General features: G+C 38.1%; 2 protein-coding genes across 2 annotated transcripts in view; one reads left to right on the plus strand and one right to left on the minus strand.

The window, feature by feature from the left end:
- The window catches only part of LOC135216611 (X-ray repair cross-complementing protein 5-like), a 187,351-nt gene extending 185,154 nt beyond the window's left edge, over positions 1 to 2,197 (minus strand). Inside the window, 2 exon segments of the mRNA XM_064251991.1 lie at positions 293 to 415; positions 2,115 to 2,197. Of these exon segments, the coding sequence (XP_064108061.1) occupies positions 293 to 415; positions 2,115 to 2,197 (206 nt within the window).
- A 2,783-nt stretch (positions 2,198 to 4,980) lies between these two features.
- The window catches only part of LOC135216612 (X-ray repair cross-complementing protein 5-like), a 243,632-nt gene continuing 232,401 nt past the window's right edge, over positions 4,981 to 16,211 (plus strand). Inside the window, 1 exon segment of the mRNA XM_064251992.1 lies at positions 4,981 to 5,055. Within this exon segment, the coding sequence (XP_064108062.1) occupies positions 4,981 to 5,055 (75 nt within the window).

A 16,211-nucleotide genomic window follows, 5' to 3' on the forward strand; every position in this document is an offset into this window, starting at 1 on the left:
GGAGGTCACTAGATAGAAACACCTAGAAAAGGTTCAATAAAAACAGCAACTTCAAATGGGGATTAAGCTGAGATGACGATGATGATTAACTTACACATTTGGGTATCTGTGCTGTTATTTGTGGCTCTAAGTTACCTCATCTACAACATTTTGTTACCTTGTGTCACTGGGGCATTTATAATCAATGTCCTCAGAGCTTGGGCTGTGTTAAAACCCAAGTATCATGCTTTTCTTTGTATTTAGATACATTGTCATATAAATATGTATAGAAATTTAATACAAATATACTCACATTATATTAAGCGAGATACCCTGATTGCAAAGGCCTGCAATTATTGCTGATGTCTGATCATCACTAAATTCACTACTGAAGTCTGTGAACAGCACAATCTTTTTTCCACTGAATCTCACTTCACTGAAAATAAAAGATTATACCTCTAAACGTATACAAACAAATTTGTACAATGTACATTTACATGGACAATTGCTAGGAAAGAATAACAAATGGAATGATAAAGAAACCACAGCATTAATTAAAAATAAAAAACAAATGAAACCAAAAATACCAAGGAAAATTTTTCATTCTTTCTTAACATACATTATTACCTTTATAAGTTCTGAAACAAGGTTGAACAACAGCAAAGTAGACTTTAAATAGTTGAAAAGCTAGGTGGACAAAGATCATGAGGAATAGGTGGAAAATAAACAGAAATCTATGCATGTAGAAGCTAAAGAGATATTACTTATAACTTTAAGTACTGTCTACAGTATGCGAAAGTCATACTGTATGAGAGAGAGGATTAGTTATCCTCTAAAACTTTGTCCATAATTGCCTGTAGCTGTCATAATACAACATAACCAAATTGTTTCTCAACTGATTTAAATTTACAGTCATACCTCGGTTTTCTTACGCCTCTCTTTTTATATATTTTTGCTTTCGTAGATTTTTTATACAAAATTTTGTCTTGATTATTGTAAGTGCCCTTAGTTTTCGTACCCTCACAAACGCTCCATATGGGCATCCCATCTTTTTCCGTGACCCATTCTGCTTTTGTGTTTGTTGTTTTCACGCTTTTTTTATTTGAGTGTAACTGCTAAATAAGCCATCAAGCCAAAGAAGTTCCAAGTGCTATCCCTTCTGTAGAAAAGGCGAGAAACACCATAGAATTTAAGAAATAACTCGTAGCAAAGTGTTGGAGGAAGTTGCATGCTGATCTCAGTGAGAGAATGCCTACAAGTGCTGCTGTTAGTGAATTTAAGGCCAGAAAAGGCCGGTTTTAAAAATTTAGAACACAAATGGGCATACATAATGTGCCTACTTCATGGATTAAGAACATGTTTCCAAAGTGGAATGATGTAAAAAAATTTGTGGAGAATTATCATCCCAACAAAGAAATTGTAATCTGTCTCCATGTTTAATGACAATGCCATGTTTAACTTCACGCAAATTTTAAAGAAACACCAGAAACGAATGTCTCTGGACATATTTTGTTGTGCGACAGGGGCCCAGTTAACTCTCAAGCTGGTCCTAGTGCCAGTAAAAAACAAAGAGGGGAAGTAACCTCAGATAGTGCCAGTAAAAAACAAAGAGAAGTAACCCCAGATAGGTCCTTGATACTTCAAGTCCTTCTGGAGGGAGATTCCCCTTTCAAACAATAACCTCTCCTCCTCTCTGTCTTCCATATGATGAGTGTTTTTTTCATAAAGGTAAGAGTGATGTTAAATGTTAATTTATTCATTTCATTAGTCATTTATATTTATTTCTCATTCTTTTCTGTATGTAAAAATGTTTTTATTCCTAATAAATAAAAAAATTTTGGTGGGGGAGGGGGGGAGGGGAGGAGGGGGTCTGGAACATATAAATGGTATTTACATTATTCCTTATGGGAATTATTGTTTCGGTTTTTGTTCCTTTTACATTTTGTGGGAAGTTCCGGAACGCATTATGTACGAGAACCAAGGTTCCACTGTATTTGATTACTACTTCTTCTTTCCCATTGTTATCCCTATATTAAGGGGTCAGTTGCCTGATGCACCTTCTCAACTACCTTCTATCAAAGACATCATCCTCCACCAAACCTCTACTCTTCATATCTCCCTTCACTTTATCTCACCATCTAATTCTCTGCCTCCCTCTTAATCTTCTTCCTCTAACAGGTTCCTCCCAAGCCCTCTTCACTCCCTCCTCGTCATCCATCCTCACTGTATTTGATTAATCAACTAGGCTAAGCCTAAATAAACACTACAAGGTATGAAATTAGAAAAATTGGCAATGACTGATTTCACTAATAAAATTGGGCTTAGCATTTAAATAATCCCTGGCTCATATCTTTTACTAACAAATAATCCTGAAAACTGCGCTTCACTTTTGGCCCTTGGATCAACATAAGATACTATATATAAAACAAAAATATCCCAGATTCTTTTAAGAGTAATTTGTATTCTTCATAAGTATTTCTCAATGCACGCTGGCAATAGCCACTGACACTCAGTAAGAAGAGAGTCAGTATGCAGGGGGGTTGAGACAGGATTATGATTACAGGCGGCCCGCGGTTAACAGCACAATCACTCAACGGCGAATCGGTTTTACGGCGGTCGTCAAAAATATTCATTAAAAAAATATGGCAATTTAAAGGTATCTTTACGGCACAATTTCAGTTAACAGCGCCGCTAGCGCCGTTGTCTAACGAGTTCATACATTTGTAGAAATGCCGTTCAGACCATAAAGGTTAAGCAAATTATATTAACAAATTTTATGGAGAGTTATTATGTAAGTATTAGGGTAAAATATATGCCTCTGACGCTGTTCTATGCCAAAAATATCTAGTTACATAAGTGCAAATTTAGCTATGGATGTGTCGATTTATAATGTTCATGCTTTTGTTTAAAATGTGTATGAAAATGTATTAAGTGAAAGGCATTTTTATTTCTGTATAGAAATATGATACAAAGGCAGCTTTTGAAACTGTCCTTCACGTTATCAAATACGATGTTTTTTCATGTTCTTTCTTGTAAGCCGCCGCCTGCCGCTCTTCCGAAAATATCGATTTTAAAAAAGTGCAAATTAGCGATTGATGTGTCGATTTTATAAATGTTTATGCTTTTATGTTTAAAATGTGTATGAAAATGTATTACAAATAGGGTATTTTTATTTCTGTGCAGAAATATGATAAAAAGGCAGCTTTTGAAACTTCCCTTCAAGTTATCGACCACGATGTTTTTTTCAAGTTCGTTCTTGTATGCCGCCGTCTCCCGCTCTTCCGAAAATATAGAGTTAAAAAGAGTGCAAATTTAGCGATCGATGTGTCGATTTTTCAAATGTTTATGCTTTTATGTTTAAAATGTGTATGAAAATATATTACGTAAAGGTATTTTCATTTTTGTACAGAAAAAAGATACAAATTAAGGCAGCCTTTGTAACTACGCTCCACGTTGTCAGGAGATGTTTTTTCATGTTCGTTCTTGTCCGCCAGTTCCGGAAAATGCATTGTGTTATTTTATTAATTATGCATCTCTCCCATAAATCCTTTAAAATGTTATACTATTTCACTGTATCCAAGAATATTGTATGTATTCTCATATTATTGTATTTTAAAATACTACGGCAAACTTCAGCCCGTATTCCGCGGAGCGGCCAATGTTGTGGTTTGAAATCAGCTGATGAATACGAGTTTGTTTCACCATAACGCAATTCTGAGCGAATGCTCTTGCTTCTAGTTAGCATAAACGAATATCTAGATACTTGACTTATATGAGACAAAGTTATTTTTCCTTATACAGCGTGTTTTTAGGTGGAAATATTTATTGAATGTCTCGTTGTGAATGTGAACTACTTTTTTTTTTCTTCGTTAACATATTACGATGGCGGCATGTTTATTGCGTAAAAAATTTACGTGATTCCGTTCGCAATAATCCTTTATATCATCATAATACAAACTTTGCGTTATTTATCTTATATCGGCGTGAAACCAACAGTAAAATGTGTTCTTTCAAGCACAGTAGTTTTGATTAAAATGATTTTATCCCAATTTTATCTACGGTTGTGTTTGATGGCATATGTTTACTGCAGTTTTATCCTTGTTGCCGATGTACAATAATAGTCATTAGCAGCTTGAACAGTTTTCTCAGCTTCAGTTATAACTAGGTTTAAATTTAACAGTATATTTCCCGATTGATCTTTAATCTATATTGATCTCAGATCTATAGTGAATAAAGTTATTACATTAAGATATCTCAGTTCTATTCTATACATAACGCCATTTATAACAACTACGGTAATGTTGTACTGTAGTACGATGATTGAAATACAAGCCAAACGGATGTTATCCCAGTTCAGTAGTACTTAGGAAAAAAAAAAAAAAAAAAAAAGTCGTTTCTCGTTCGGCTGTTCATGGCTGTACACGTTCACGCAACGAGTATAACGTTAAAACCATACTTTCATCATTCTCTTTTGCTGTTATTGAACTTGTGTAACTAGAAGATGGATAAAGTTAGGCCATTGTAATTTGATCTCTCATAAAATCGGACTATCGTAAGACTAATGATCGTAACCTGAACACTACAGCTACCTGTACACTGTATAAACTTTATTATATCTTTACATACTCTAGACACCCAAAAGTACTGTATAGTAAATTCTATAGTACTATACTGCATAAATATAATTTTACTTATTGCGCCGTTGTGGGATTATGGCGCCTTTGACTGGTATAGAGTTTCGAAAGAAGGTGTGCGGTGGCCGTAGGCTTTAAAATCACTCAGCGTCGAAAATCGCTTGGCGTCGGCGGCCAGGAACGGAACCCCTGCCGATAACCGAGGGCCGCCTGTAAAGGCTCTGATTTGTATACCTAAGAAAAATACAAATTACGCTGAAAAATTTGCTGTTTGTTCTTACAACAACCAAACCATCACCTTTTATGTAGGACACTCGCTCCTTAGGAGGGAGGATATATTAGAAAACAGAGACATGAATATAACACAATGGCAAAAGAAAGACTGGGTTACCAACAGATGAGTAAGAAGTACACTACCTACCTACCTGAACGATTAACTACTGTAATTTGTTACCATGCATTAAGTCTGAACCAGTTGTTGATAAAGGTTATCCATATAATAGTATTAGTTTTGTATCCTTTTAGAAACATGAAGTTTACATAATAAAACTAATATTGTAATACTTACCTGAACACCTGAATTAGCCCTGGTCACTGAACAGCCCGAACTATATCCCCACATATTTACCCACTAAGTGGGTAATCTTAACAGTCAGCATTACCAACGCTGCAGGTAAAATCTAGTCATATGAGTTACCTGTGTTCCCGTTGGCAACGCTGCTGCAAATACCTGCCACCAGAGGCTTGCCCCCTCAATTGAATCATTCACTATAAAATTGAAGTGGGGAGGAGGTTGGGAATCATTCAGGTGTTCAGGTAAGTACTATTACAATATTAGTTTTATTATGAAAACTTCATATTGCAATACAGTCCCTAAACAACTGAATTAGCCAGATTAACAAAATTTAAAGGAGGTGGGATCAATCTAACTCAGCCCAACCTGTCCACGGAACATACGCAGGTAACTCATAATCAACCTACCAGGTATAAATGTATGTATCCTCACCTAATTATCTAATTCAGTAGGTGAGGATGTTTGCAAAGAAAGTACTTTAATGTCAGTGTTGAGTCTAAGGTACCTTCTGAGTCTGAAGTACCTTCCATGTGATAATCTATACTTCTTATTCATGGAGGTAAAAACAATTCTCCTCACGTGGTCGTCCCATTCAGTAGGTAAAGATGCTTACAGAGGAAGTACCTTACCATCAGTGTCATGTCCAAGGTACCACCTTAGTCTGCAGAACCTCCCATGTGATATTCTATACCTCTCACGTATGGAGGGGAAATGATGAACCTCCCATGTGGCTATCTAGCCTCTCATGTATGGAGGGGAAACAGTGGACCTCCTAAGTGGCTATCTAGCCTCTCATGTATGGAGGAACCTCCCAAGTGGCAATCTAGCCTCACATGTATGGAGAAGTTGAGTTTGCAGGACCTTGCTACTGCTCCCTAATGCAGATGACTTGCGCTGATGAAGTTGTAGTTATTCTAGCATGACCATCGGGATCTGCCTAACCTCAAGGGCCTAAAGGAACAATACACTCAGTCTAAGCTTGATCAACAGAAACACTCGAGTTCATTCAGACTATCACTGACTACCTAAACTTTTAACATCCTAACGATAACAAGCTAGCTATAAAACTAGGTTACTGCAATGACAGGACCCAGCGTGTAACCCTTCTCTGAAGAAAACTGAAAATCCACACCAACTCTACAATAACGGCCTACATGATCGCAGACACCGAATAATTCCTCCTGAAAGCCAAAGGGTATCCATCCGCAATACTTTGTGCCCTTGGACACGAAGCCCCAAATAGAAAGCTCCGAAAGCGATGAAGAACCAGTCGCAAGAAGAAACTAACTGCACTTTGGAAAAAGGAACGAGATGGGCACCTAGGGGAAACCAAATAAGATTCAAGGACAAGGTAAAAGTTCCTCAGTACGTGACAAAAAAAAGAAAACTTTGAGCTCGAACCAGACACTATGACGACGACGACACGAAACTGACCATCGAGGAGACATCTTGTTTCCAAAAGACCGTTGCTCAGCACAAGAGGAGCTCTCAAGAGAACCCTCTTATGGATGTCCGGAAAGGCAGTGAGATGGTTTTAACACCGAACTTTGGCCAAAGGCCAAGTATTGGGACTATGAGGTCATTCAGCGCTGAAAAGGAATTTGACAGTAAAAGGTGTAACAGGAGAAAAAACCTCTCGGTTGCACTATGAATCAAGTGTTAGATGGTGGAAAGTAAGATGAAAAAAGAGAATATGAAAGGAGGAAAGTAAATGGAAGGCACAGGAGAGAGAGAGAGAGAGAGAGCAAATCACAATCATCTAACTTCACCTCCATAACTTTACACCATCTTCTAAGGTATTAAGTATTATCTTGACGATATATACTGCATACAGCCATGAACAATCAAGTGAGACACTACTTTGTTTGCTAATATGATGGAATCCTAGCAACATCAGTCATTGTATTCAAACCACGTACGACAGTAAACACTTACTGTATTTATGTTATAAATGTAGCTGAAGCTGGTAAGGTAATATTACGGGTATTGGCAACATGAATAAAATTCTCCAAGCTTTATGTGAATTCAAAACACAGCTGTGGTAAAAAGAAAATAGCTAGCATGAAAGAGCTCATTACTGTTGTTTTCACACTGACAAAAGATAAATTACGTAAAGCTCGTAATACTGATGAGAAAGAGTGAAAACAAACGAAATCACTGAAAATTGCGCAAACTCTTAACAGAGGGGAAAAGACTAGTTCCAATGAGACGTATTAATCAAATTTGCACTTGAAATTACGTCGTGAGACGAACACTATGACTTCATTCCAATATAAGTAAAGTATCAAGATACTGATTTATGCTAACTAGGATACAGAACATTTGCCGAGAACCAATGAGATGGTTGCATCTGGAGTGAAGGAATTGACTAGTTGGCGTCTCTGCCTGTCTAGGACATGTCTCCTCCCCTAACACCAAGTAGGGCTATGTTTAACGGCAAGCTTGTAATTGTAATTCCATTGAATTGTAATCAATTACACATTTTCCAAGGTAATTTTAAGTGTAAATCTTTAAACTATCTAATATCAAATTTTACATTTAATTTGGTGATGCAACTGGTAATTATATTTGTAACTGTAATTGACATGAGGCATCGTGTAATTACTGATGGAAATTCGTCTGCTCAACTGCTGAAAACGCCATACTACGATAACGAAGATACCATTATCAGCTTTGTTAAAATGTCATAGTTAAACAACCGCCTTACCGCTTGATCACTGCAAGGCAAAAGCAAGGAATAGGTGGGGAGGAGCTTAGTTACGTCAGACCGAGCCAGCCAATCAGAGCCAAGAAGCGCTATGGGAATAACTATACTTCCTCAATTTACCTCGGCCAAGAATGAGTTAAATAAGGCGAGGTAACTCACATAAGCCATCAGCTGAACCAAAATATGACCACTACATTAGCATTTAGAATACGATAATATTAGGATACATACAATATTGGATTATGCAGCTGGCAAGCCTACACAGTCCAACAATGCTGAAGTCCAACCGAATCTGATTCTCGTTCTCGTACAATAACATTCTTGTACTGAATATCATATGATTCGATTCTCGTTTCATGTTCAATTACTCCGGTAGCAAATCCTCATAAGTCAGAATGCATGAATCTCCAGGGTTGGCCAATACAGTGGGCCCCTGTATTCGCATTCTTCGGATTCGCGGATTTTTCTCTGGACCATGTCTACCCATTATTTGCGGTGAATTTGCCTATTCGCGGGATTTTTCGACGATAAATAATCACTAATTAGTGTATTTTGATGTTATTTTCATGCTTAAATACATTTTTATGATACAAAAATGATTTACTAATTTTAAAATATTAATATTGATCAATACTGTATTAGTAAGTTTAATTAAATGATATCACATAATAACTAATAATTCTCTCTCTCGCCCTCTTACAGGGATGTATGCTTTTTGTGTGATAAATTATTTACTAATTTTCAAATATTAATATTAATGTAAAAAGCAATCACTTTAAGAAAGAAAATACTACATTGAATTAGTAAGATTTTAGTTTATAAACTTTAAAAATTATGTAAGAATGAAGGAAATCCCAGTCTTCAAGCATCTTTCTTTCAAACTCAAGGTTCTCTCTCTCTCTCTCTCTCTCTCTCTCTCTCTCTCTCTCTCTCTCTCTCTCTCTCTCTCTCTCTCTCTCTCTCTCTCTACTGAGATGAAAGATTTTTATGGTACACTATGTATAATGTTTATTAATATTTTCATATTTTCATATGATAATACGTTGTAGGTAATAAATAAATAAAACCTTGGTTCCTATGTGTTTAGACGAAGGGTCGACTTCCTAGCTATTGCTAGTAGTCTGCTTCGTCTCAAGAGCCTCAGCGAGGATGTGACCTATGGCTAAGAGTTCTTGTAGATCTGTCAATGGGGTCTTATCCACTTACTTGACAGAATCTAGTGGTCATTTGTCAATGGGGTCTTATCCACTTACATGACAATACACCAATGCCTATTGGCATAATTTAAGGAGCACAACACCGATCCCGATCACCTGATCCTAACACGAGGGTTTGTGCTTAATTTGAAAAGAGCTATCCCCAAACTCATTTCAAATAACCCCAGAAAATAATACACTTATGTTAAAATTAAAAAAAAATTTTTAATTCACTAGTTAAGGATCAGTGTCGGCTCCCTATCCCAGCAACGCATCCGTGGACACGTATAACAAAGAGAAGGATCTCTCATAGGCTCACTTGATCTCCTTCGTGCAAAGAGAAGTCAACACAGAGTTGCATCTCCCGTTATTACAGCTAATATGACTCTCACGACATATTGTTATGGAAAGAACAAGAATTGTTAAAAGCTCGCACTTCAAGCGCTTTTAATTCTTAGCTGTTTGAAGGAAACATCAAGTTACTCAAGAAGTGCTTTAGAGATTCCACTCTTCCAAAGAAGACCAGGGCTTTCTTTGCAACAGATCTCTTCTGGATGAAGCCCAGAGCCTGGCTGGCGCCAGGCTGGCGCCTCGCGCCTGGCTGACTTCTCCCCACTTGCTGGAGATTCGAGCTTGTTAAGAGTCTCGATGAAAACTGGCGATGTCCACCTCGGACACTTTATTTGCCTGAATTATTCGCCTCTAGCGCATCTGCGCCAGATTGGAGGCCTACTCCTTCTCCTCATCAGACAATGACAGTGTTTATTTGGACTGTCTTGCTCTGGCGTCTTTACGCCTGTTTGGCATTTGGCGCCTGATTGGCGCTACATTGTCCGAAAGTCTGAACATCCACAATCGTTTATCAGGAGAAAGGAAAAGGGTGGAAGAAATTCTTTCACTTTGAGCTTATGGCCTCTGCAACAAGGGGAGGTAATTTAGTCTGGCTACATCCGTAGACGATAGGAAATCTAATAGTCCGAGAGACCAGTCTTCCTCCGAGGAGGATCATACTTGATACTTCAGTTGCTAACGAGCACTCTTCCTACATGTTGACGAGTTCTCTCGTTGCAAAATCTTCCCTATCCTTGCACGAAGGCAGGGAAAGAGCCTGGAAGTTTAAGGAGAGACTGAGCTGAAATTGGGAGGATTCCCGATTTCTAGCTCTTTAAATATATCTCTTCGAACCTTCTGGGAAGTAGTTTTGAGCCCTCATCGTATTCCAAAGACTCTGTCAGCAAACGTTTAAACCTTATCTTCTTTTGTAGATAACAACGTAAATACATTGCCTGGACAACGAATCCTTTATCTGAAAGCGTTGATCCAAGAATAAAAGGTTATAGTTCTTTTGCCAAACATACCATGCTGGCAGGAACCCATTGCCGAGTCTTTCTAGAATTTGATTCCAGATTCCAAGCCCAAATCTCACTCGTCCTTTTGGTCGATTAGTACCAAGAGAACATTGATGAGGAGCAGTTCCATCTTGTCAGAACACGGAATCTGAGGCCCAAATAGGATCCCATTGTAACTATAAGATCTCCAAGTCTTGTCGTATAGAGGTATTGTGTAAGATCCCGAAGATCTTAATACTCTGCTATCTCCAATTCCCTTTATAGAGACAGAGTATAGCCTTTTACTGCGTTCTTTGATAGCAGATATATACAAAGGGAAGAAAAAACCGCTATGTGGTTCACAGAGGTATCGGAAGAGGACAGTTTCCTCATTCCCTCAAGCACGATCTGCAGTAATTATATATCTTATCCATGACTACTGTCATTTACCTTGAAACATCCTCTCATTCATGTCCACTTCTGGTCAGTCTGCACGCAGACAGACTCAGAGTGGAGAGGTTGTTAAGGTCCATTTAAAATAGATGCTGAAAGAATATTCAGACTGTCTTGGAAAAGACTTCCAAAACCTGCTGTGAGAAGAACGTGACCTCTGAGAATCCAACCTCTCTAAGTCTAAAATGAGGCATAACATATATCCTCTCTTTCTTTGACGCCCTTTGTCTTACATTCTGTAAAGAGTTTATCTTTTATGGGAAAAGACTAAATTTTATTCCCCTTTCTATAACATAAAGATGGCGTATATTGCTACCTCTCTCTTATATTCTTTCTTCCTGTCCTCATGCCTGGGCAACGAGAGAATGGAAAAATTCTATCATCGTTATTCTGCAAAACAAATTATTATTATCCTATTCTCCTACTAACTGATCCAGGATCGAGGAGAATCATTCAAGATTCCTATCCTAGGACATCAGGCCGTAATGTACGGTTCAGATACTTGAAAGATCCTCTCACCCAATACTGAGAGCTCCTACGAGTCTTTTCCAGTACCAAAACATTACAAGGTCTCCCTTGTTATATGTTTACATAGGAGTAGGATAATATACCATCCTGTTAATAACAATGAAAGAGGAGAAAGAGGAGCTGCATGGTTCAAGGGACTAGCCGAAACGTGCAATAAAAAAGGGGTTGCCAAGGTCTTTCTAAAACCTGCACCCAGATTAACTTATGAGTCCGATATATTTTCTATCACTTGTCTCATAAGGTTGAGGAAAGAGAGAGACCTCTAAAGATATCAGTTCTCTTCACCATGTAAAGGTCTATAAAGCAGAAGAACCCACTTATCCTGACACGTACTACGTTCGCCTGTGCGATATCTAGAATAATTGTCAGTAGAGGGTTGATCTGGCAAAAAGAGTTTCTCCCAAAACAACTCCTCTTGCCAGGAAAGAAGTCGCTCACGCGACCACTATATTACCTGACATGAGAAGTCTGTTCTTGTTAGAGACTTCCGCAATTTCAGTTAATCCTGACAAGGGCCACGGCCGCCTGTGCGACAACTTGTGTCCCTGTCAGGAAAAACTGATCTTGTGTCAGTTCTCAAAGAGGAAACTCTTGGAAAGTCTATCTCCAAATACTGAGAAATTGGAGATCCTGATGTCTTGCGCCTGGCTGGCGCTTCGCGCCTGGCTGACGCCTCGCGCCTGGCTGACGCCTCGTGCCTGGCTGGCGCCTTGCGCCTAGCTGGCGCTCGCGCCTGGTTGGCGCCTATCGCACTGGTTAAAAGCCTGGCTGGAGCCTTTATGGCCTATTACTTGCAACCTTGGTCAGGAAATCTCGATATCAAAATAAGAAGAGGTGCTGTAAGAATCCTATAATTCTACAGTACTTCCATAGTTGGAGTTTCTTCTCAATTTTCCTCTAATACGAGTATATCGGAAGGGGAATTATTCTTTCCTTGGTTAATTTCCGTATCCCCTCCCCCCCCTTTTTTCTTGAACAAAAAGGACCACTCCAGTGCAAGGGACTGAGTAACTTCCCAGCTCTATGTAGGAAAGCATAATTTGCTCTAAGGTATATCTATTAACTAATTATTTTCTAGATAGAGCCAGGCGTCTGGCTGGCGCTTATGATTCCTTATGGCATGGTTTGAGGAAAAGGAAGCAGTCTACAGGAAGACTGTTCGTCTTCTTCTTGCTAAGAGATCTATGAAGAAGACTTCTCGCAGGTTCTCACAACTCTTTGCAATAAATGTTAGACATACTTTAACAGTTATTATCGTCGATCGAGGTTCTCACGGACTCGCAAATTCTTGCACTGCTTTTATTTAATAACTCGCTCAAACGAGAAATATTTTGGATGGTGCTCTAGGCTTATTGCACCAAGCTGGCGCAATTTGCGCCAGGGTGGCGCAACTTGCGCCAGGCTGGCGCCTCCTACTAATTATCTTTATGTTATGTGCCAGAACATCTGTGTCTTTATGGTACCCGACATCCTTTCATATGTTAATTCCGTTCTTATTATGAAAAACTTTTATATACGTAGTATAATCCATTCAGGGAAACCATTTCCCACTAAAAGAATGTTTCCCATCCGACTCATACAACTTCTGCGCAATATCCGATTCTAAATACGGTTGTGTCCTTTCTCGAAAGACTTAACCATACCGTAGTCTTGAAGTGAATCTCTATTACATCTCTCTTCTCACTAAGTATGTATTCTAATAAGCCATGCTTTCGTAAGTATGAGTGCATTAAATAATATCATGTTCTGCTGCATTAGAATCCTTTAATCCTGTTACCTACGGTAAACAGCATTGAAAGGTTGTAATATCCTTCTTATTGAAAGATTCCTAACAAAAGGCAGACAATATTTTATTTATGATAGCTTCAGTATTCCCTCAATCCGAGGCTAAGACCACGATTGTAGGGAAGAGATACGGTTAGTTATCCCATTCCGCAGGAGAGAGAGCTGTAAACGACCTCTCACGACTGAGAACAAGATGGTACTGCGACTGCGTTGGTCTTCAAAGCGAAAGCAGTCTGGCCTTCCCTTTCCAGAGTTGCCAGTTACTCCATTAAATAAAGGAATCTTATAAATTATTATCGAACTTCAGGAAGTTTTTATATAAGCATAATTAAGCTAACGAGACTTCGACAAGTCTAGAAACTAAATAGGTGTCGTCTAAACAATTCTTTTAAACCTATTCCTTCCTAGGAAAATCCTAGAAGGGTACTGGTAATTCATGGAAACCTCTTCTAACACAAAGAAAAATGTTCTATCCTACTCTCAATCCACTAATAAAGATATGCTTCTCCGATCACTTCTCGAAGACACGATAGCATCATATAACTCATACTCTAGCGTAATAGAATCCTCTATAATACTGTTACATTAAGGTAAACCGTATTAATTTAGGAAATTTTGTAAGGATTTCACTTGACCATTATAGCATAAATTTCGGTAAGTGTCTATGCCTTGCCATACCGTAGTCCTAAGGCGATTTGTCCTAAGCATGGTAGGAGCTAGAAGCTTAAAAGTCATACATATATGCTTTATCACTCAACGAGATCCATATAATCCATTCGATTGACAAACAATCTAAATCGTTCTCATCATAATAGATTTATATCTAAAAATGCACCGATGGGGAATTTTATGTTGAAATAACAATTACATACCCCCATGGGATAGCGCTCTCGTCTAGTTGCGAAAAAAAAATGTTCGAACAATGACTTTATCACAATGTTATCGAATGATCTCTAATTAGAAGGCGCTAAATCGTCGCCTGATTCCGAAAGGTGGATCGATTAATGTCATTCTCATTTTGAATAATTCTACCAGAAGGCATTATACGAGGATCTTCGCCAATTTCATTCATTTGAAGTTCTTCTATCCATCGAGGAACCGTACGCATAAAAAGGGAGAAACACTGTTTTAGGATGCCTTTCCAATGGCTATCCCTGGCAGTCTGGGACGCTCTACAGAACCTGCCGAGGGACGCCTGACCGGTGGGGATTCTCTGAACCTCCTTAACGGTTTCGACATTCCTTCTCCTCTGGGCTTGTGAGCTTGGAAGAGGTCTAGACCTGAGAGCGAGACAGAGCCGATCAGACGCACCCTCCATTGTAATGGGGGAACACTATATTCACTTCTTACGTTCTAAGAGTTCGCATTTGAACTATATCCAAAGTCTACAATTTGCAAATATGATATTGTAGATTCTGCGGAGTAAGAAGGTGATGAGGATGCAACAACTACTAGTACTGTTACTACTATAATTGCTCGTTAACACAAGAGCCTACAATAAAGCTTCTAAAGGATAGTTACTTTTCTGACTTCCCAACTAGGAAGAAAGATATACATTTCCTCAATCAAACTCTAACACTTATTTGTATTAATGAATAAATATAAGTAATTCCCTTTCATGAAAGTATAAGTAATTCACTTTCGTGAAAGTGGATGAGTGTCTACCGAAAACTTCGGTAGTTACACGTCACTAATCTTCTAAATTTTCGAAGTTAATTTTATCAAAAAATTCTAAAAGTTAACAAAAGCGTATGCCGAACCAAAGATCCATTACTTCCCTGTAAAAGTTAGCCCAGACGATCGATGGCGATGAAACACGAAAATCCATCAGGAGGAACTGCAAACGTTGTTTACATTCCAAGCGACAGAAAAAATATGAATTAGAAAACGGGTATGGTTCCTATTCCCGCCACCCAGCGGCGGGGGGGTAGATCACCTGACCTACCTGCCGCGTGTGCCGCGAAATTCGAATTTCTGTCGGACGACGGAGTAATAGCTATGTATATATCTGACAGGTAAGTTGAATGTATAAAAAGTAATATTAATAATAATGATAATAATAATAATAACTGTAATTACAAAAATCATAAGTGAAAGTATTTTACAAATACTACGAAAATCTCTCTCTCTCTCTCTCTCTCTCTCTCTCTCTCTCTCTCTCTCTCTCTCTCTTACAGAGCATGTATGTTTTGGATGATAAATGATTTACTGATTTTCAAATATCAATATTAATGTAAACAGCAATAATATCAATCCATTAAAGAAAATACTAAAGTGAATTAGCAAGATTTTAGTTTATAAATAAAAAAAATTATGTAAGAATGAAAGAAAATGCATTTTACCCGGCATCTTACTTTATGAACTCCACGTAGCAAGCTGAGTTGGCTGGGGTCCAACAACTGTTCCCCTCTAATGATCACGTAAATTCTCTCTCTCTCTCTCTCTCTCTCTCTTTTACCGATATGAGAATTTCTATGGTACATGTGTATGTTTATTAATATTTTTGCATAATAGTAATAATAGTAATATAACTAATTTCAAAATTCATATGTGATAGTATTTCAGTCTTTTAGATAAGGATAACCCCCCCTTCTCTCTCTCTCTCTTTTGCCACACGAGATAGTATGTCTTAGTGGTAACTCTCGCCCTCTGTTTGGGCTGGAAATGTATGTATAAGTGTATCTTTCAGGACATTACTACATTTTATGGCAAAATAATAATATGCAGTACATACTAGTTTAATAATAATATTAAGTTTAATGAGATTAAACAGTAACAATAACATCTCTCTCTCTCTCTCTCTCTCTCTCTCTCTCTCTCTCTCTCTATCTCTCTCTCTCTCTCTCTTACATATGCTTATTTGTTTTGTAGTACAAATAAATTATTTACCTTATAACTAATTTTCAAAATATTAATAAGATTAATTAAAAATACCGATTCCCAGTCTTTTTATCCACGTGGAGGAAGGTGGGCGGGTGAGTAAATGACAGTTTGATATATGTATTGGCGGAGCATTGGCGGAGGGGA

The sequence above is a fragment of the Macrobrachium nipponense genome, chromosome 6 (genome assembly GCF_015104395.2).
Source record: "Macrobrachium nipponense isolate FS-2020 chromosome 6, ASM1510439v2, whole genome shotgun sequence".
In the NCBI taxonomy this organism is placed as follows: Eukaryota; Metazoa; Arthropoda; class Malacostraca; order Decapoda; family Palaemonidae; genus Macrobrachium; species Macrobrachium nipponense.